General features: G+C 47.0%; 1 protein-coding gene across 3 annotated transcripts in view; it reads left to right on the forward strand.

Moving 5' to 3' along the window:
• Positions 1-22,910, forward strand: part of abr (ABR activator of RhoGEF and GTPase) — a 124,177-nt gene that overhangs the window by 93,622 nt on the left and 7,645 nt on the right. For all 3 annotated transcript variants that reach the window (XM_031571544.2, XM_012822022.3, XM_031571545.2), the window contains 2 exons: positions 22,173-22,232; positions 22,649-22,758. In XM_031571544.2, the coding sequence (XP_031427404.1) occupies positions 22,173-22,232; positions 22,649-22,758 (170 nt within the window). The remainder of the gene's footprint in view (positions 1-22,172; positions 22,233-22,648; positions 22,759-22,910) is intronic.

Here is a 22,910-nt window from a genome sequence, read left to right on the forward strand (position 1 = left end):
CTGAAATACATAGGTGTGATGTCATTCCGTCATTCATCAAACTGTTATCTCCTGTGTGTTTTGAGGAAGGCTGTCTGGCCCGGCCACAGCCTGATAACAGCCGGTCCCTGGCGCTGTGCAGCCCCGCCATCCTTGCCCCGATGGCACCCCGGGACTGTAGGGGTAGATGGGAGGCAGGGTGGTGAAGTTGGGGCTCTGTTAAGAGGCCATTACCCGAACCCCCACCCACCCCGACGTTCCTTATGTAGCTGCTGAGTGTCTGGGAAAACATTAGACAAAGTTCCCAAGTCGCTGCGCTATCAGTGGCGTTCCCAGATGTATTTAGAGAAAGTGCTACTCTGGTTTGGACTCAGTTTTTGTCACTCACAGTCAGTGAACATTAATAGCTTACTGCTAATGCTAGTGCTAGTGTTATGTGTTGTTTCGTCCTCAAGGGATTTATTTTGGGATAATGACCGACGGACAATACATTATCCCGCTTATTATACGGTTACTTGCCAAAAACGATAGAAGACATTCCTCCAAAATACCTCTTTTTAATGATTTAGTTGCCGTTTCGTGATTTCCGCAAAGAAATAAATAGTTCTTCAAGCAAATAGAACTTTTAAGTTTCAGGTGTTGCGTAGCAACCCATTACTTGCTGACTTCAAATTACAATGAGTCTGTTACGTTATATGACCGGACTACTTGCGGAATGATATGAAAGATGTGAATTAGAAGCACAGAACCCGTTGCCAATGACAGTGGTCAATATCTTTTCGCAGCGGTGAATATCAAGAAATATTCACCTGCGAACGTTGGGATGGCCCATTCAAATCAACGGTACTTTTTGGAACATTCTGAAGAGCCGTATAATAAATACTGATATGTCATGTGTATGAGTGCGTGTCTGTATACATATGTCTGTGAAGTGTCTGTGTACATATGTCTGAGTTTTGCGTTTGTGTCCTTATTTCCACTGAAATGTCCTGAGTGGAACTGTATGTCCAATGACCCCCAAAGACAAAGACTGCAGGTGTGTGGAGATCAGGCCCCACATGGACACATCTTTACCGTGCAGCATATCCAATCGCCAGATCGGCTGGAAATGGAGAATTGATCGTGCACAGCCTCGCGCCTCTCTGATTAAATCGAGCTTAATGCCAGCTGTGGCTGTGCTGGTCCTGTGACTGCAGGCTCGTCTTCACGTGTGTGTGTGTGTGTGTGCTCATGCATTTATCTGTGTGTTTGAGATTGGGAAGGGGGTAGGGCAGCCTCTGAATTATGAATGGGAGCAGATCAAATATTTACTCTCACTGTTTCAGGGCAGGCTGGACACCACAGGACCTGTATCCTCAAATGCTAATGCCAGGGCACTAGCTAGAGGACTTATCCATCTTTCCAATCCATCTTTCTCTCTCTCTCTCTCTCTCTCTCTCTCTCTAAACTATCTATCTATCCATCCATCTACCTCTCACTCTCCCATTCTCTCTCCCTCTCTGTCTATCTGGCCTACATGTGAGTGTTTACATCTGCCAGAGACACAAATAATCACCTCTCAGGGGTGCATGATCCTGACTTTGAACTTTGACCCCTCAACCTATGCGGAACTCCAGCATATTTGTCTGATGGGGCCTCAGCCTGTATGTGTGTGAATACCAGTGTGGGCTTATCAGCTCTCCTTTCATTTCCACACACCGACTCCTTCATCTCAGCTGTGTGAGCCCGTGACATTTGACATCCTGTCTGTGATCCAGGAAGAGATTGGCCACTTCCTGCTCTGGGTTTAAGCTGAGGATACTTACACAAAACTGGTAGGAGAAAAAGAGATCAGGTATTCAAAATGAGTCTATGAGGTCCAACAGGGAAATTCCTCTCTGATTTTCATATCGTTTGTATAAACACACCTCAAAATAAATGCATTTCTTTTAGACAAATTGCTAAAATTCCCTGCAAATGTGTGTTCCAAATACTAAAGGCAAAAAGTCATGAATCATACTCTATACAGCCTGTTGTGTAATGTGTTGAACACATTATGAAAACTATCCTGAACAAAGCTCCAAAATTATCATTTGATATTAAGACAGTCTTCTACGCCCTGATATTCCCTCACCAACAGACGTGGAGGGAAGACACCCGGGTGTGAAGCTGTTGGGCCCCACGTAAAGGGCCATAAACTGGCCTCCTCAGAGGTGCCTGTGCGGTACTGCTTCCCCAATGGAATGGATTCCTACTACTTCCCCCAGGTTCTCTGTTGCCAACCTGAGGGGGTTGAGTCATATGTGCTGTACGCTGTGTGGTATGGTCTAATAACCAAGGACATTTATATAACATCTAATTATAGTATTACATAATGTTTGAATGTACATATAATCAATTCAAAGACCGTTCTATCCAGAATTACCTACGTTGGAAGAGTACATTTCCACTGCGGCGGCTGATGTTGATTTAAGCACCAGTAGAGCCACGTAAGCAGGGCCAGCTCAGGGGTGCGTGTTCTCCGCCGCTCTCCACTGTTGCTGCTCCTTGCAGCCTCTTCCCCCGACAGCACTTCTGCTTGGAGCGCGCTCTTACGTAACGAGCCGGGGCCCACCGTGAACTCCAGCGCGCCCTTCTGCAGCGCCACGCGCAGAGATGCCCACCGGCAGGGTGGAGAGCGCAGGGGTAGCGAGAGAGAGAGGGAGAGAGACACTCCCCTTTGCCAAAATGTTTGAGGTGAGGGGACTTACAGAGTGCTTCTTTAAATGGCACCATCCGAAGCGAGAGGAACAGCGATGAATTATGTAAAAGCGTTGTATAACAGACAGAGACGGAGGGAGTGTGAGAGAGAGAGAGAGAGAGAGAGAGAGAGAGAGAGAGAGAGAGAGAGAGAGAGAGAGAGAGAGAGAGAGAGAGAGAGAGAGAGAGAGAGAGAGAGAGAGAGAGAGAGAGAGAGAGAGAGAGAGAGAGAGAGAGAGAGAGAGAGAGAGAGAGAGAGAGAGACACACGCACATGGTGGCACTTGCACATGTGGAGCCGCGGAGACCGCTGCGTACCCGCTCCAGCCCTGTTGCATCAGTGGCAGTCCCCAAGGGCTAGAGGGCGAGGGCGCGTGTGGGGGGCTGGCGTGGGCGTTGGGGACAGCATGCTCTGCCCTGCTGCTGTTTGTGTCTCTTTGATAAAGAGGTCAGTTTGAACAGTAGCCTGTCTCTCTGTTTGTAAACACTGAGCTCTCTCCTCCTATTCGGAGCTCTCTCTCCTCTTTCTCCACGTGTCTTTTCATGCCATTCCTCTTCTCCGTTGCCTTAACATACCATATATCATACCATACACCATTTAAGACCGTCTTTCTCTTTCTTTTCTTTGCGTTCACTCTTTCGGTCCTCCTCTCATTCTTTGCCTCTCTCTCTCTCCCTCTCTCGCCCGCCTTCACCCAATGTCACCAGCATATGCTTCCACAGCCTCAATTTAATTTGGACAAATCCACAGCAGCCCCTCACAGAATCACAAACAGATGGTTGCCATTAATGTGGAATCGGATTGTTCACAGAGGGGGGCAGGGAGAGATGGAGCGCCTACGTTTTCTTTCAATTTGATTATGTTTTCATTGTTTTCTGCTGTTCGTTTAGGTTATTGGAGCCCTGTATCTGCTACAGAGCATGGAGCGTCCTCAATGCTCTGCACTCCCCTGAGGTTGCTGCGCACGCTAGATAAATTGAATGCAGGGCTCCGTCCGAGTCTCCGGGACCCACCACAGTGGTAGCACGCCAGCAGCTCCTTTTTTGGGGCTGATTGTGATGACACTGATGCCGCTGCTGACAACGACGACGACGCTGATGATGATAATGATGATTAAACCTCCAGCTAATGTTTGCCCTGTGCCAGGAAAACACGAGAGCGTTCTGTTTACACGAGAGAAGCATGGCATGGAGGCCAAGGACGGAACCGAAGCCACTGGGATGGCATCAAACCATGTGGAAGTCATCAGGCTCTGCTCAGTAATCCTGCCATTAGCTGTTAAGAACTGCTTTGCTGCCTCCACTGTGACACTAGCGAGACGGAGGGGAAAACGCTAAACATATTTTGCGCGTAGTTTAATGAAACATTATCCTCTCCACCCCCACTGTTTTGGTCCTGTAGTGGTAACATTGTATTTGGCCTCGTGGAACAAAGCTCATTAGGGGAATATACAAGTATGTTTGGAAAGCCTTGATGGCTCTATTGATTCTCTTTATGTCTTCTCTCGGCCCATAATGGTCATTCCTGCCAGTGATGCTGTCGTTAGCTGACAATGACTTTTCCCACCTCCTCAAGACATATTGACCTTTTCAAGTCAGGGCAAGTCTCTGTTATTGGTAAACTGTAATGAAGGCTAGTGTCCTGGTTAGATATTCTAAGGGCAGAATTTCATTAAATGTGGGTGCTCTAGCAGTGGTGATAACAGTGGCAAAAGTGCTGATGGGGATGGTAGCGATGATTGTAGCTGTGGATTTTATTCCACATATATTTGTCTCGTTTTTCTCAGTGGGTTGAAACCACCCAATTGATCTGTCCACGTCCTCCCTCCCTCGCCGCCTCTGGCCTTGACTCTCCCAGCTCTAGGTGAGCCAGCCGGTCCCTGCGCCCCCTGTCCGCCTGAGCAGACAGCCATATATTCTTCACTGAATTATTTAAGATGGCGACCTCCACTGAGATCCTGGAACTAGGTCACATTGCGCCCTCTCATCACTTCTCTCAGGGACAAAATACCACGGTAACCAAAAAAGAAAGGATCACAGACAGGCGCGCCAGCGCGGGCAGGCAGAGTCCCCCATGTGGGCCAGCAGGGAAGCGAGAAGGCTGATCTGATTTTCAGTGCCAAGACTGCCATGATTCTTTTGTTCTGCTTACCCATCTTTATCCACCCCTGTGGTTCAGTAGTTTCCCTTGGACGGACCCTCAAGGCAGAATGACTGGCTTAACAACCTGTATGGTGTCCTCTGTGGCACTCATTTGTTGAAGCTATGCTTTTGCAATAACAGTACAAACTGTATAAATTATGCCAAAATGATACAATCCTCACCCTGGATAGGATCTCTAAAAACAAACAAAATAACACGCCATTTTTCTACTCTACGAGGTAACATAAATGTTACCATCAACATTATTTACATTTAGTCATTTAGCAGACGCTTTTGTCCAAAGCGACGTACAAGGGAGAGAATATTCAAGCTACGAGCAATAGAACCTGGTGTAACAATACATAAATACTACTTTACATAAGAAATATAACAAAATGAAATAAAAAAGAAAGAAAGAAGTGCAGAAATGTAACTGCTGTAATTGCAAGTTACGCACTAGTCGAAGTGCCAGTTAGGACAGGAAGTGCTCTCTGAAGAGTTGGGTCTTCAAGAGCTTCTATTTGATGAGTCAGGGTCCCTCTAACCTACAAATCAAGGCCTGCGGGTTTGGATGGGCACAACTGCTGTTGCTTTGTATAGCTTACTCATTCCTGGATGGTCAGCAGATATGTTATTTTTTGTTTACAGTCAGCAGCGGTTAATTGACTGGCCTAAGGGATTGACTTCACTAGCTTCACAATCATCTGACCTGAGCTTCAATTAGTGGCTGATTTAAAGGTTGCTGCTTACACGTCGATTTAAGGGGTTTTAGGGATATGGTTTGGGATGAGATTGCATGGATTAGGGGAGTAATCGGTTGTAAAAGACTGATGAGGCTATTTTATTGGGTTGTACTACAGAGCCTTTATCAATAGACCCAAACTTATACAAATTTATATAATTATATTTAAAAATGAAAAATATAATATAATATAATATAATTAAAGTGCTACGTGATGCATGATTTTTGTCTCCAGCTCGCGTGTTAATAATGGCTTGAGTTTTGAGTTTTGCATGTGTTCGACAGGGACATAGATGGTTAGTGGGTCGATGTATGCAAAGGTTTTTTTTTTCAGGTCAGTAATGCATGATTGAAGTGGTGTGTAGATGTGTGTAAGCACGTGATTGGAATGGTGTGTGTAGTATGTGTGTACATGCATGTAGGCATATACATTGTGTGTGGGATGGGGGAGGGGTGGTGTGTGAGGCAGAGCATCATCTCAGAGCAGGGTCTCAGAGGTGAGTCTTAAGAGGAGGGGGGAAAACTACCATACAGAACCACACCATCCCCGAGGCACATGCCCCCAGCAATGGAATGTGGGTCACCCCCCCCCAGCCCCCACACCCTCCCGAGAGTAGAACCACTCATTTTGTATGTGCTTCACAGCCCGTATGAACTTCAGACCTACCAAGTTTATTGCGGAGGCTCAGTGACAGCTGTCAGAATACCGCAAAGCGACCAAACAGCATTTCTTGGAGATTCTGTAGAAGGACTCCCCCCTCCCCAAAAAAAAGAGAGGAGTGGTTGTCAGCAATGCTTCACATGAATTAAATATGTGAAGCCATGTGTATTGACGCTGCCTGTGCCGTCAGCAGGCCGCTGTTGAGAGAGAGAGAGAGATAGAGAGAGAAAGAGCAGCGCGCCCCACTGCGCTCTGAAATCATTGCTGTCTCCTCCAAGGGTCTTGCATCATCTCTGTGCCTCGTGCTTGTGTTTCCTTTCCCTGCCTTGACGTTTTGGAATGCATCTGTGCGATTTATCGATCCTTTACCGTAGCATGAATTTGGTTTCCCTAGCAGTGATAACATCGCGTGGAGCTTGTCGTCAGAAAAGACTGTGAACTGAGATAGAATGGGCCAGGAATATAAACACACACACACACACACACACACACACACACACACACACACACACACACACCTACAAACTCTTTCTCATATTTGCACACCCCTCTCTCAAAACGAACAGGCCACTTGAAAGGATGCGCACCATGCTAATGACGGGACCCCAGCTTTTGTTCTAAAACTCTTCATTAGCATCAGACGTTTCCATCACAGATTCCCAACATGAAAGGAAGGAGCCTTAAGCCGCGAAGACCTCGCCCCCCCCAGGGACCCGGGCTCAGACTCACACTAACTCTGAGCTTGGGCAGATAAAAGACCAGTACCCTCCTCCTCGCTTCTCCACCTCCTCCCTGCCTTCATCCTCCTCCTTCTCCTCCTCCCCCTCCTCCTCCTCCTCCTCTTCATCTACTACTGTGAGTCATGGAGGTTCTGAGTGAGCTCCCCTCCTTCCACCCCAGTGTTCTTCGAATGCCAAGTGCAAGTGCAGCAGGATAAATATAGAGCCGCCATTTCTGTTGTATTGCCGCTGATCGAATTACATGCCCTGGATATGGCTTATGGCAATCTTTATCAGGCAGCTGTCACATGGGCTCATCACAGCATCAGCTCAGAGACCCCTCCCCCAACACACACACACACAAACACACACACAAACACACTAGCGTAAGCCCCCCTGCCTTGTTTTAAACAATAGCGTTATTCAACCCGTTAAATAATACATCAGTTGGAATCACTTTCTCTCGCCAGCCTTTTCTGATGTTTCATCACTACGCTATTTCACGGTGGTTGTTTTTCATTCTTGTTTAACGCTCCCGTAGCACATTTTATTCTTCGAGAGGCCTCGGAGATGCCTCGCCTACAACATTTATTAACCTGCCACGGAGCCCAACGTGTGCCTAGCTGGGATCTCCAAGGAAGGTGTAAGAGAAAAAAAGAATACAAATCTGTGCTGTGTGCACGAGTCTGAGTCTGCGTAACCTCACTACTTTCTCCCTTAAGGAAAATAACAGTTGGCCCAGTCATCTTCCCTTTGTTAGCGCTCATGTAAAAGGCGTTTCACAGCAAAACACTGATTTTTATCACCCGCCGCCATATGTGTTACTGTACCTCCACAGAAGGGAAAGGAGACTGGCCGGGGAAGGGGATTTTGAGGCGGGCTATGGTGGGCCTGTGCGCTCTAAGGTGATTGTCACTTCAAAGACCTCTTAAAGAACACATGGAGCGCAGCAGTGCACAGCCGCATCCCGCCGGGTCAGACTGGGACCATCCTTTCATCCGTCTCTGGATCGCCGCCATCTAACCCTCCTCCTGGAGCACTTCTCAAAGCCCTCGCATATGTTCCGCTCGAGTGCCAGGAACAGCAATGGCACCTTCCTTAAACAAGTGACACGTGAGGACGAAGTACGAGTCCTTAATGAGCAACATGTCCCCAACAACAAAGACGGGGAGGAAAAAAACTCTCGTTTTGCAGTTGCGGTTAATGTGCTCTGCATAATCTAACTCTGCCGGCTAATTAATCGCTCAAGTGTCGCTGAGATTAATTAACGTCCCATTACCCAAATGAGCCACTCTCCCATGTGACTGTCAAGTACAGAATGTGGACCAGGGTGAGCGTGTCCTCCCGTGTCAAGGCACAGGCGTTCTGTAAGTGAAAGTCTATATCCTGAGATCACAGTAAAACTGCGGCTTTGCCACAGCGCTCCTGGTGGAGCCTTACGAGGGGGCAGTGCCAGGCTGTTTATCTATAATTAAGAGGAGCGGCTGGCTGATGTCACCACCTAGGGCCGGGGCTACCAGAGGCCATATGCTCCCTAGCCCCTGCCAAGCCCCACCGCCCTGCAGCCCCTCGCTGGCCTCCGCATGGCACCGTATCCAGGCAGAACCGCCACCAAAGACACACATGATTACATCACAGTGTGAGCCTATGGTTAGTCACTCCGCTGTTTCTGTGTGTGTGTGTGTGTGTGTGTGTGTGTGTGTGTGTGTGTGTATGTATGAGACACAAGATTGAGTGAAGTGTGTGTGGTTTGAGTTGATGTGTGTTTTAGTCGAGTCTGGCCTCTAAAGCACGTGCTGTGGTGTGACCGCTCAGTCCCATTCGGGCTGTTTTACGCGCTCCTCGGCTGTTAAAGACTCTCCTCCCTCCATGCTAAGCATGCCTCAGCCAGACGTAGTCATTACATTCTAAAATAACCTGCAAGGCAACACTGCGGAGGATTCAAAAGTTTGTGTTCATCCATGTCTGTAGCTAAAGGTTAGGTAAGTGAGCTTTTTTTCTGTCAAAGCGTCTTAACTCTCTTGTCTTTCACGTCAGATATACCTGTCATCAGTAGCGAATGAATTATTCCTTCGCTTACAGCCCTGGAGGGTCCTTCTCTTTCCTCAGTAATCCCCATATCACCACCTCCACCCCCATCCTTTCAAACGACACAGAGATCCTAACCCTTTCAGACCCTCCATCTCTCCCTTTTGTGTTATCTTTTTTTTTGTTTTAATCCTGCTTCAAACATGCTTCCAGCTCTATCAGAGCAGCCAGGTCATGTTATAACAGAGGGAAAGGTGACAGTAGGCACAGCGGGGGGTAACCCCGCTCACCGACAACAACAACAACAACAAGAGCAAGTGAAAGAGAAAGAGAGTGATGTGATGCCTTTTACCCTCCTTGGCTTTGTAGTCTTGATCCATGTGGTAGTGAAGGGGGAGAGCCCCCCCCCAACCCACCCACACATACACCTCATTATTTACAATGCCCTCTGTTTTTCTGGGTTAATGAGAGCAAGTGTCATTTTTGCCTTCATTAGACTGAGCATAAAAGCTGACTTTTGAAGCTCAGACATTCTGGTGGTTTCAACCTGGATTGATCCTATCCTTATGTTATGTGAATATAACAGGATGGGTTTGGGAGAAGAGTAAAATGGAAATAGCCAAAAATATCACTTCTGCTGTTCTTGCGCTCTACAGTGCCATTTCTGTTTGAGCAGTTATTCTCTTCTCACCAAACCCCCCGCTTTATTTAAAGGCATTCGGCAACCTCACTGGGAAAGGTCGTTCCTTTTTATCCTCTTCCCTCCAGCATTCTCTCCCAGAAATGACGCACAGCGTGCATATGCTTGATGCCTGTTGCCTCGATTTTAAAATTACCCTTAGCAGAGTGTTCTTACATGCCCTCCGACCACGGTCATCCCTTGAGTGCCGCGGCTCAGAGAAAGACAGTCCAACAGCGAAGAACACGCTCTCATCTCCGCTCTGCTTTTCACCACACTGGTGATGGAGTCGACTGCCTGTACATGTTGTCCCAGCTTCCTGTTCTGTACTTGTTAGCTTGTGCAAGTCGTGGTCTGTGAGTGACTCATGATTCAATTCAGAGCCGATGTTTGCCAGAAGCATGTCGATACCCTCAGACACACATGACGAGCGTGGAAGAGTGACTCACAGATGTTGGTTGTCATGTTGCAGATGGTGTGTGTCTGTGTGTGTACAGTAAGGAATGCGTTTTGAACTCTCAAGCCCTCCCAGGGCCTCCTCAGGAAGAATGAGAGCCAGTGAGTTACAGGGAGCCTCTCTCAGTCATCCATATACAGTATATATATGTGTGTGTGTGTGTGTGTGTGTGTGTGTGTGTGTGTGTGTGTGTGTGTATATATATTGCCCATGCATCTAGTGCAGAATTTTAAATGATTCAGGTGTAGCCTGAGTAGTAGTATGGATGGTAGACCCCCCTCTCTACCTGTCTCTCTACCATCTCTATGATGGTTTTGTGTTCAGAGGGGCATTATTCTAGTGGTAGTGATTGAGCTCTCCTCAGCTCCACTCTCTGCATGCGATCTGAAGGCCACTCTGGTGGGGATAATGGGGGGAGGGTGGCATGTGGAGCGAGAGGAGGAGAGGGCCAAGGGGTTGGGCCACATGGCAGAAACACTCAGGATCAATTAACGCGAAGCTGGTCTCCAGAGGACTCCCTGTGCAGGGGCTGAGAGAGAGAGAGAGAGAGAGAGAGAGAGAGAGAGAGAGAGAGAGAGAGAGAGAGAGAGAGAGAGAGAGAGAGAGAGAGAGAGAGAGAGAGAGAGAGAGAGAGAGAGAGAGAGAGAGAGAGAGAGAGAGAGAGAGAGAGAGAGAGAGAGAGAGAGAGAGAGAGAGAGAGAGAGACTGGTGAAATGGGAGCGCTAGCCTACTCACACACTTACGTAACGGGGAGAGGCCAGTGAAGTGTGTGTGTCTTGATCCACTGGGGAATCTTGGGGAATTCATCTGGGGAGAAAAAATGCTTTCTTCTTTCTTTCTTTTTTTAAAGTCTGGAAATGCATGAAAAAGCGTGTTTGCAGTTATCCAGTTTCTCTACCCTTGAAATACATGGCTAGCTCTTTACTCACATCTTTACTCACATCTCCTGTCACTGACCAGGCTTCTGTGACTTACTCACACACACACACACACACACACACACACACACACACATATTTACGCTCATACACACACTCACACATCTGGATACTCTGTACTGTTTAGTGATGGCAGCAGCTCATCCACTCCCCCCTCCTCTGCCTGCTGCCTCTCTCTTGCTCCCTCCCTCTCCTTCCCCCACTCTCTCTCTCCCTCCCTCTCTCTCCTCCTCCTCATCCTCCTCCTCTCTCCCTGTTTGCGTTACTGGAAATCAGATCGAGCACAGAGCAGAGCAGAAGAGGAGATGCTGGCAGCTGCCTGTGGAATTAGCCTGAAAGCCTGAGAGGGAACCAGAGAAGAATTCTCAGGATTAAATTCTCAGGACCAGAAAGGGGGAAACACAGAACCATGGCAATATTCTCTCTTCTTCTCGAAGAATGAGCCATTCTGCCACGATTTCTTTCTTTATTTCTCTCACTTTTCACTCTCATCTGGTATTTTACCACTCTATTGTGAGAGTGTGTGAGAGATAGTCAGCTTCGTTCTCCTACAGGAAAACACGAGTATTTTCCGGTAAATTCGTGCGAGTTGGTTTTGTTGGTGTCTGTGTGACTTGTGAGGGAAACGGAGCTGTGGATCTGTGTTTGTGGCTCCCCTCGCACGCCTGTGAAGCACACACACACCCCCCTCCCCCCCTCCCCTGTGAGCGGGGCAGCAGCGGCCAGCAGCAGGCAAGATGACTGAGATCATGGTGGCGGACCACAACCTGAACACGGTGTGCGAGCGCCTGGAGAAGCACTGCGTGGACGACCTCCCCGCCGTCAAGAGGCACAGCAACACCGGCGCCAAGCTGTGGGGCCGCGTACGCAGCAAGCTCCTTAGACAAAAGGTCTTCACGCTCTTTCACCCCGGCACTTCATCTTCTTTTCTTTCTTTCTTTCTTTCTTTCTTTCTTTCTGTCTGTCAGCGGCTCTCCCCATCTCCCTCTCTGTGTCACTGACTCCTTTTCTCTCCGTCTCAGCAACTTAGTTTCAGTCTAATGCGGCAAAATGTGGAATGTTTTTGACTGTCAAACCTGTCAGAATAACATTTTGAAAAATAATGAATGAATATTGTTCAGTAAACCAGCTTTTATCTGACATTGTGCCATGCATTTTAACAAATTCCAAGTTAACACTGCACTTCTGATAGTGGTTGTGAGTCACTGTGTATGTATGCAGAAGGTGCATTTGTGTCAGTGTTTTGGCAGTATGAGCATGCCATGTCTATTCACGCCATACACTTGTGTGTGTGTATGTGTGTGTGTGTGTGTGCACGGCTGTTCAGATCACAAGCGCACGCTTAGGACACGTGCTCCAGAACATGCGGTGGCGTATGCAAGTGAGATTTAAACTCTGTGTTAGCCTGACCTAGGGTCAGCGCGCAGGGTACACTCACTCAGGCCTGACAGAGTGCCTGCTCTTGGGCTAGAAGTTACGGGCTCAGCGGGGTTTAGTAAATATGCAACGGCGTCACGTCACGTCACGTCACGCCCCCACTCTGCATCCACGTCCACAGTCTGTCACACACATCAGCAGGACTTATGGCTATGGTCTCTCATACAGTGTCTCCCAAACACAAGTAGCCATACTGAATGTGACCCACTTCTGAGTCATGTCTTTGCTTCATGTCTATATGCATGTGCTGTCATCGGCTCCATGTATGTTAAAGGTGCAAATTTTAGTTGAGAATTTTAGTTGAAGGGAATCGAATTGAAAGAGTTAGGTGTTCCACACAGCCTGTCATGGCATCGGTAATTTCTGTGGAATGTACAGCTCCAGTCTTGGCTCTGAGTTTGTGGTTCGGAGTCCATGGCGATCTCTCAGCAGCTGGTCCTCATGAGAGGGGTGGTCAGTGTGCTTCTTCTCTCATGCAGGGCTGTGTGTGTGAGAGAGACGGTGAGAGAGAGATGGCACATCATGACGGTAGAGAACGACAGCCAATGTCAAAGATGCCATACATTTTATTGGTGTATTTCTCTCTCTCTCTCTCTCTCTCTCTCTCTCTCTCTCTCTCTCTCTTTCTAGCTCTTTTTCATGTATTTTCTCTCTGTCCTTCTTTCTCTCTGACACATTCACACACCATCTCTCTATCTGTCCGTTATTGTTTTAGTCATCTGCCAGCGCAATGCTCATCCACTCCCAAGCATGTGTGTTCACATAGACAAACCTTCACAAGCGGCTCCATTCATCTGTCTGTTGACGTATGCTTTAACAGGAGGGGTGCTAAAGCTGTGTCTGATTTATGTTTAACAAAAGCAATTCACTCCCATGACTGCTTCCTCTGTGCCTCAAATTAGCTTCAGATTCTGGGTCAAATGCAAACAACAGGATTCTATGTCTCTCTCTCTCTTTCTCTTTCTCTCTCTGTGTGTGTGTGTGTGTGTGTGTGTGTGTGTGTGTGTGTGTGTGTGTGTGTGTGTGTGTGTGTGTGTGTGTGTGTGTGTGTGTGTGTTGGTGAAAGAGAGTGAGATGAAGTGAGGGTTCTGGATGTTTGTGTTTCTGTCTTACATTCTGAAATGAATACCATGGGTTTTAAACCACTATGTTCTGAAAGGCATAACGTTTCTGCTGTTAACATCTGGGGTTTGTATCTCAATATCTGCCATTTTCAATTCTTCTACTCTGGTGAAGTGCTGCATTCTTCTTGAATGCATTCCTGTTTGGTGATGGGAGATTATGGTTATGGTTTTCTTGAAGGCAGCAGAGCACACAGCAGCAGAACCCACCCTGCAGCTTTTGTGTTCCTGTGCTTCTGCAGACCCGTTAAGGAGTTTGTTTGCATGCGGCAAAGAGTGTGTGTGTGTGTGTGTGTGTGTGTGTGTGTGAGAGAGAGAGAGAAAGTGAGAATGAACGAGAGAGCTAAAGTGTGCGTGAGTGAGTGAGAGATGACGTGAGGGTGCGAAAAAACGAGGTCTCTCTTCCTTGTACCGCATCTGCACTGCCAGCACTTTGAAACAGTAATTTATGTGCATAAGCTTACAGACCCCAGCCAGGGTAGAACAAAGACTTGAGAGTCCAGGACTTAACTCCTGCGCCCAAGGGCCAGGCCATGTAGAGGGCCACGCCTGCCCCGGGGCGAGAGCGCTGCCTCGGCCCTTCTGCTCCGCACTCTCTCCCTCTCTCTCCCTCTCTCTCCTGGCACCGGCCAGCATAAGACCCGCAGGATTAGGGAGCCCAATCCCCAGCTCCACACCATCGACCCCTAGCCTGTCCACACAGCACATTACAGTAGATCAGTGCTACTGATCACGTCTTGAGCTGGGAGCAGTCGGGCTTCACTGGTGCCGAGGTCCACGAGGTGTGTGTGTGCTCGTGTGCATGGATGGATGGATGGATGGATGTGCGGTGTCTGTTTAAAGTAGACTGTTGTGTGTTCAGATATACAGTGTGCTGGTATAGACTGTATCCATAATGCTGATGGGGGGAGATGTGCTGCTGTGCACACATCATTTACAGCATCGATCGCTCGTGAAAGCTGTCCTCATCCCTCATCAGCCTGGGCTCCAGATGCAAATGGCACAACACTCTCACACACACACACACACGCACGCACACGCATATTTACACATGTAACATACCTGCGCACACATTAAAGACTCTTGCAGAAATGGTCCACAAAGCAAGTTCCCACTTTCACGCCTCCTCCTGGTGCACACAGTAGCACATTTACACACATTTGCACGCATCACCGTGCCACTTGTTCTCGCGTGCTGAATGAGGCTTTGAGGTAGGGAAGGTGTGGCTCGTCAGTTTTCTGAATGAAGTCTCAGTTGTGGGAGAGAGAGAGAGACAGAGAGAGAGAGAGAGAGAGAGAGAGAGAGAGTGTGTGTGTGTGTGTGTGTGTGTGTGTGTGTGTGTGTGTGTGTGTGTGTGTGTGTGTGTGTGTGTGTGTGTGTGCATGCTCGGGTCAGAGGCGCTGAGCACCTCAGCGCAGCTTTCATCCTGCAGGGGGGAATGAGAAGGTGAGCATTAACCGGGGGAAGAGCACCTCTCAGCACACTCACAGTTCACTGAATACAGAAAGAGGGAGAGAGAGAGGTAGCGCAGAGGAAACAGGTTAATGGGGGACAAATGAGGGGAGAAAGTGAGAGGGGGAACGAGGGTACTGTACAGACATGATGGAGTTGTCCAGGGAGGAGGATGGAGAGAAGGGCCACTGTGGCTCGTCTCGGGGTAGCTGCCTGGTTTTAATTAAGTCTGCAAGAGCACAGGCAGATGTTTCAGCCAGGCTTACACTGGCACACTGAAGCCAGCACATCACATCACATTCCATCCCAGTCCACTCGACAGTTGTCTACTAAATGACAGTACCACTAGACTACAATAGCACCATACTACAACTGTAGTTACTGTTAACTTCCACATTCATACATATGCAGGAGCAGGTGAAGAACATTAAAAAAAAAATTGGTTTTTGGATGCTAAAGGCCAGGTCTTGTTTTTCAGACCGTGGCTTCCCATTTTAGCACGCTACAGTGTCAGTGATGAAGAAGAGTCCAGTGCCCCCCTCACCTTTTTAAAAGGCCCCTCAAATGCCAGCCAGCCCCTAATGGCCCCATTTATACGGAGACATAAATCTTCGAGCAGTCACCTGAAGGGGACCCAGACCCCCCGTCCAGGGTCACATTACACCCCGCGTTGGTGGCTAACAAGGCCCTCCTGATTGGATAATGAATTCCACGGGGGCAAGGGTGCCTGGGGATGACCTCCTGCCCCCGCCGGAGAGAAAGGCCCCTGTGGTGAGTTGCTCTTTGCGTGGCAGCGGAGGGTCACAGTGGCCCTACCCTTCACACCACCTCCCATTCATCATGTAATTAGTCCACCAGTGGCTTCCCATCCCCTCTGTGAGTTATGGCTCATTTGCAAGGGCTTCTTCTTCTTGGATTTATTTCAGAGATTGTCTACCTTCCCTTAACAAGCCAGGGTTCATGAAGTCGCTTAGTGTGATCATTTCCGACACATTGAACTAATTTTTGTAACAGTGTAATATTCTTTTTTTCATCACTTAACATATTATATAGGATTATTATATTATATATTATAAGTATATATAGGATTAACATATTAGTGAATGTCCACTGAGAAGTAGTTTATACTAGTCCACATGATGGACGTTGTTGTGTTTGCTCTAAGCTGCCTCGATTACTGTCTGCTCTTAGTCATCGGAGAATTAAAGCTTCCTGTATGGTGCTTGTTCGCTTACTGGAAACCACTCAACCCAAGCGAGGTCTGACATCAGCGAAATGCATCAAGTCTCTTAGGTAAATATTAGAATGACCTCCACTCCAACCCCTGAATAGTTGTATAATTACAGCAACGTTCCCACAAATCAGTCCCGCTAGTGAAGTGCCAAGACTCACTGTGATACTTTTGGCTCGACACAAAAGAGGAGAACTTGATAAGAAAACCAGATTCAGCGGCATTCTGTGCATAGCACATTTCACATGCCATTTCAGCAATGTGTGTTCTTTTAACAGAGAAAGTGTTTCATTATTTCTATAGCAGAGGTCAAAAAGAGGCTGTCAGCTTTGTGTCCATGTGTACGTGTGTGTGTGTGTGTGTGTGTGTGTGTGTGTGTGTGTGTGTGTGTGTGTGTGTGTGTGTGTGTGTGTGTGTGTGTGTGTTTTACTTCACTTCACGTGTGTGTTTGTGTTCAAGAAGATTCGCACACTGTATCTTCACTCAAGCATTGGCCGTGTATGTTATGTAAAAGCTTGGTCTTATATAAGACCAGAGAAAGCAATGTTGGGCAAAAGCCAGACATAATAGCATCCATACATTCACTCCCACTTCATTTTCAGTCATTTCCTCAACATCCTACCATGACCACATGTGCCATCAATGGTGTCTACTCTTAGCGTTGTGTTTGTACCCGTGACCAGAAGAAACATGCTCTCACGCATTAGCGTTCATCAGCACCCTCGTCGCAGTGTTCTCTAATCGAAAATCCCCACCCCCCCTTGCCAGCAGCAAACAGCACCGCCCACATCATACTTAGCCGACTCATGCGACGATGCTCAATGTTGTTGTAAACAAACAAATGATTTCCTGTTTAGATTAGGATTCGTCAAAACAAAGCTCAATGTTGTTATTTGAGACAACGTAAAAAAAGAAAAAGAAAACATGGCTAATGCACAGTGATGGACACGGCTGGTAATTAAAATAAGATGTGGAGGCAGCTAATTAAAACAGGGAGTCAGATGATGAGTATTTCGCTATCCGAATAAAAGCCCTGGAAAGATGAGCACAATCCTCTAAAGCCCTAATGAAACAGTGGGAGTAAATGCTGCATATCAGAGGTTCTTTTTAATTATTCATTTCAGGCAATGGGAAATGTAGGACCTTTCCATCTCAATTCTAATGAACTAATTAGGATTAAGGTTTTATTAGCTCCGTATGAACTTTAAAAGAGAGCTTTGTTCCTGATTTCATAGTTTTTGCGCATGCATTTGAAGTGATTTCTTTGCCTTTTGACAGCGGGTATTGCTTTGTGTTTCCTTGCCTTATTGTGTGCTGTACCACAATTGTAGTCCAATCTAGTGCTTCCAGTACTTTGGTTAATGGTGATGTTACAGCTATGTTCAAAAAAACAACCGACATCTTTCCCATTTAATAACTGTGCTGCAGCTACTCATAAATCAGTCCTTGGTCGACTGTGATGACTCTAGATCTTCGTGCTTGTGGTTGCGTTCACCAAAGCGTCTGCGGTGCACATGTGTTTTTGCGTCTCTATACACAGATGCATGCAGAATTAAGTTTGAAGACTCCTAGCTATAGAAGCGCAGAAACAAATGGCCGCCACATGAGTGACAGAGCACGGGCCAAACCGATGTCAGTTTCGGCTTATGCGCTGCTCCCCGCCACATTTCCTCCATGACAAGAGGATCGCCTATCCTGCTAGCAGGAGGTCTTATCTGCTCACACACACACACCAGCAGGTGACCCTGTTGAGCTGTCATGCCCTGATGCCCTGATGCCCAGCCCAGAGCAGGCCGCTGGGTGAGATCAGCCTCGAGCGGCTCTGGGGAGAGTTGGGGAGAGGCCTGGCATGCAGCAGTAGCAGCATCATCAGCATCTGTGGAGGTTAGGGAACGGTTAGGGAACGGTTAGGGAACGGTTAGGGAACGTGGTGTTCCTGCCACTGCAGAACCTCACAGTGGCCGAGCCCACAGAGGGAGGAGTGGAGAGTCACGCTCTCCTCCGCTGAGTCACTCACACAGGCAGAATTTAGGAATTCTCTCCCTCTCTCTCTCTCTATCTCTCTGTCTCTGTCTCTCTGTCTCTGTCTCTCTATCTCTGTCTCTCTCTGTCTCTGTCTCTGTCTCTGTCTCTCTCTCTCTCTGTCTCTGTCTTTCTCTCTGACACACACACACACTTTTTCATCGTTTTCTCTTAACTCTTTCTCTTTTTCTCTCTCATCTCAATGTTCAGTATTCATTACAAAGACATTAATGATTGAATTTGAAACGGGGCTTGACTTCATTGTCTTGTCAGATGGAGGACATCATATGGCATTTGCCAAAGGGATTTCTGGGAACTGTTCCTTTGTCTGATTGAGAGGAAATGTGTTTAAGAGGTCAGCAGTTTTAATCCAAACCATGACTGGTATAAGGTTGTTTTATATACATCCTTCCTCCGCTTTGTTCTCTCTCTGCATGTGCTAGCAATCTGAGTCTAGGTCGGTTTAAGAGATAGAACACTGGCACACCGTTTCATCTCCATTTAAAGATGAATAAAAACAGACAGTGGAGTCTTTGGTCTTTGTCCTGCCCTGCTCTTGATCACTGTATCCTATGGATGCGCTTTGTAGTACCAGAGGCGCTTGCTCATCTGATTGGCTGCCAGCAAGACAATCAAACAACTAAGCCTTTTTTGGGCGTTCTTTGTTGTAAGCAGTCTCTGGGCACATGCAGAGCACACACTTTTGTTATCGATGTCCTGCATCAAAGGGAAGTGTTTCATGCAACCCATATGATTCTTTTCTCATCAAGCGCTAAACTGAGATAGCCATGCTAAATCTCTCCCGAAAATTGCACGAGCCGTGTAAGTAAACCCTCAACTATGCAGGAGGCTTAGGGTTATCCCTTTCAGCCATAACACTTCCCATGCTAGAATAATGTAACAGGAGAGATGTGGTGTGCTCCTGCTGGGCTCTCAATACACAAAGGCCCATCTTAGAAGAGCGCTGGCCTCTCAGCAAATCAGTTAGTGTGCTGCATTAAGAGATTTTCTGTAGTTCCCCCCCCCCCCCTGCTTGACTTCATATATTTTTAATACCGTCTGTACTCGTGGTTAAATTGAGAGGGCCGTGGAGAAGTGGGAGAGAGAGGGAAAGGAGCCCCTAGAGGACTCATCAGAAGGGCATCTGTGAGTTTGGCAGGGGCCAGTGAAGACCAGAAAGCACTGATTAGCCCAGCCTCATTTAACCACCTAGTCCCCGATGTGAAAATGGACACTGACAGAGATTGGGTCTTAGCAGACAGTTTCATTTGGCAGTTTTTATAATGACGTTCATTAGACTGATAGTGGTCTTGATGAATGCTTCAACATTATTAAAGTAGTAGCTTATAACTCATACGCCAGTGCAACAGAGCACCCTGTTTAAGCAGATAATAGCGGGCGCTCTAATATAAACGCATAGTTGTAGTTGCCCGTAAGTGATGGTGAGTTAAACAGCGGGAAAAGTGTCTGCAAATGTTTGTTGTCACGAAATTTGATCTAGATTGCTTCAATATGGTCTCCCTCTCTACTGCAGCAAGAGTATTGATAATTGAGTGTGGTCATGCTGTGGGCTGCGTAATGCTGTTCTCAAAACCTCACAAATGAGAGCAAATGTGTCATTGAGTTGCACATACCTGGCTCAAGTCACAAAGAAGGGCAGCAGCCGTAGAAGAACTCATGACCATAATTGCAGAGGGGATAAAGCATTTTCAACATGACATCTTTTCCTTGCTGACTAATTTACTTTTTGACAATAATTGAAATTTTGTAAGCCCTCTCAATTCTTATGTGAACATATCTTTATTGTAGCGTCAATGTCATTTGGTTTGTATACTCTCTTTTAAAAGGGAGTCATTTTACACAGACTCTTTATTTCGCTCCCGAGTCTATCTTTACAACTCACACCGAAGGCCTTCTGCTCGTTAGTGGTCACTGTTGAGTCGGCCTGCTAAAGCCATCAGCTGTGTTCAGCTGTGCCGTACCGAGCTCTGGAGTGTGTTTGTAACACCCCCCTGCGTCCTGAGAGCCCAGCCTGAGAGACAGGTTCCTCCAGACGCAAGCCTGCTGGTCATCACACCACAACCATGTTCTCACTGAGGAGTCAGAGGAAAGCCCCTGTCAGTACAGGGAAAACATCTGTGTGTGTTGTGTTTGTGGTTTGTTGTGTGTGTGGTGTTGTGTGTGTGTTTGTGTGTGTGTGTGTGTGTGTGTGTGTGTGTGTGTGTGTGTGTGTGTGTGTGTGTGTGTGTGTGTGTGTGTGTGTGTGTGTGTGTGTGTGTGTGTGTGTGTGGTTGTTTGTGAATTTAACCTTGTTTTAGAGCAGTGGGTCTCTCCAGATGTTCAAACAGAGAAAAGGACAGTGTGGGCCTATGACACGGGGATCTTTCTCTAAGCCCAAGAAGGGCAGGCTCAGTGGGCAGCTGGGGTTGTGTTAACGTGCCCAGAGGCCATGTGCCGGGGCCAGTCCAGGAGACAGGGTCTGTGTTGGTACATGTAGATGTTCCTCAAGTTCATGATTTGGAGAAAAAAACTGAAAGAAGGGAATGGCTAGCCACAGGAGACATCAGACAGACGTCGGCCTGTTTGTCCGAATCCACTGTAAATTCCAACAAGCTGACTTTACTTAAAGAACTCAGAAAACCAATTGCACCAATTTCTAAGTAAAGTAACCGATTACTTTTGAGTGGTTAAACTTGAAAACTTGACTACTTTAACGTTAACAGAAAACTTTAACTTGTTTAACATCTAAAATAATTTCAAGCAACTTAAACATTTTACGTTTTGACAACTACATTGACTGTCATTTAGATAGCAATGTATACTGCACAGTATTAGTAAATAGTGCTGAGACCACATTCGGGCAAGAATTAATGTTTGCTGGTAAAACCAGTGTTGATTTTAACGCTATGCTGGCAAAACAAAAAATCGTAAAAAATGACTTTTGTACTCTTACCTGTTTGAAACTCAAAACACACACACACACACACACACACACACATACCCTTGTTACCACATGTATGCTCATACAGTATGTTCACATATACAAACCACACACGCATACACACATTATAGGTTATATTGAATGGTTCACTCAGTAGTATCTTGCCTTAGCCACACTGCTCTCTGTCCCTGCCCCTACAGAGTTAACTCCCCGGAAATCCATGAGGGAAAAGTTTGGTTTGATGTAGAGTTCCCAGGGATTTTTTTTTAAGAAGTAGGCTGGACTGTCTGGGAATTTCCACAGAGGAGGCAAATGGAAAACAGTGTCTTCTTCAGCGAAAGGCTGTTGCAGAAAATAGCCCACCATCTAATGTGGAAACTTAATGATGACTTGGTTGCTATGGAGGGTGGAATTGTTAGAAGTGAAGTCTTAACGTAATATCTGGAGGCGTTGACTGGAATGCCAGGGTCTGTGGGACAATGCCATGTCAGCCTTTATGAAGTTACATTCTCATATTGCTCACATTTCTACTTATAATTAGGTGTTTTTTGTCCCCACTTCATTAGAAGCTACATAGCAAGTTCCTAGCATCTAGGCGTTGTGACGGCACCTTTCCGTCAGGTGTGTGTAGTGTTCCTCTCAGAGACGTGGGGAGAGAGGAAATCAAAGTTTGGGGATGCCTATGGGTGGGGGACGAACCCCCAGGAATGGGCTTCAGGCTGGGCCAAATAGAATGGGTTACTCAAAATGCCTAAATATTAATGTCTCCCAAAAGAAGAGAAGATAAATGTCTACGGTCTTGAATTTGCCTAAATGCTTGTTGGGAAGAAGTAATAAAAGCATGTTGTTTGGTGAAATGCATGAGGGGAATGAAATCTAATCTTTCTGAATCTCTTTCTCTTTTAGCTGGATCCACAGACAGTGCAGACCAAGAATTGGCACATGGATGTGATTGAGATGAATGGGGTAAGTCTGCGTGGGATTCAGTTGAAAATGGAGGGCATCTTGTCTTCACGTCCCTGTAGTCTCAAGATTAACTATCACTCTCACGCCTCAAACATGTAAGAGTTCCAGGAGACGCTTAGAGCATTTTGGAAACGTCAAATTGGAGTAGTCAGGCTGTTTCTCACCATCGTCCTCATACTTCTCACAGCTCACAAGTGACAGGAGGAGTGCTTTAACAACGTTAAATAACCCCCCCACCCCACCCCACCCCACCCCACCTTCCCCCTTGTAAACTGCCAAGCGATCAAAAGAAAAGAACAAAAAAAAATCCCTGTGTGAAGTCGCTGTAACAGTGCTTGAGTGTGTGACTCTCTCTCTCTCTCTCTCTCTCTCTCTCTCTCTCTCTCTCCCTCTCTCCCCCACCTCGTTTCCCACAGATCAAAGTGGAGTTCTCCATGAAGTTCTCCAGTCGGGACCTGAGCCTGAAGAGGACTCCCTCCAAGAAGCAGAGCGGGGTCTTTGGAGTCAAAATCAGCGTAGTGACAAAGTAAGACTCCTCAGCCATGTGTTACTCTCTTTGGCCAGACCGTTTCATTTGACCACTTGAAACCATACTCTCCCTTAATGTAACAGATTGAGTGTGCTAGCTCAGAGCTAACAGTCTTGATGTTACCCCCTCCCTGCTGTGTCCCTGCCCAG

The sequence above is a fragment of the Clupea harengus genome, chromosome 8 (genome assembly GCF_900700415.2).
Source record: "Clupea harengus chromosome 8, Ch_v2.0.2, whole genome shotgun sequence".
In the NCBI taxonomy this organism is placed as follows: domain Eukaryota; kingdom Metazoa; phylum Chordata; class Actinopteri; order Clupeiformes; family Clupeidae; genus Clupea; species Clupea harengus.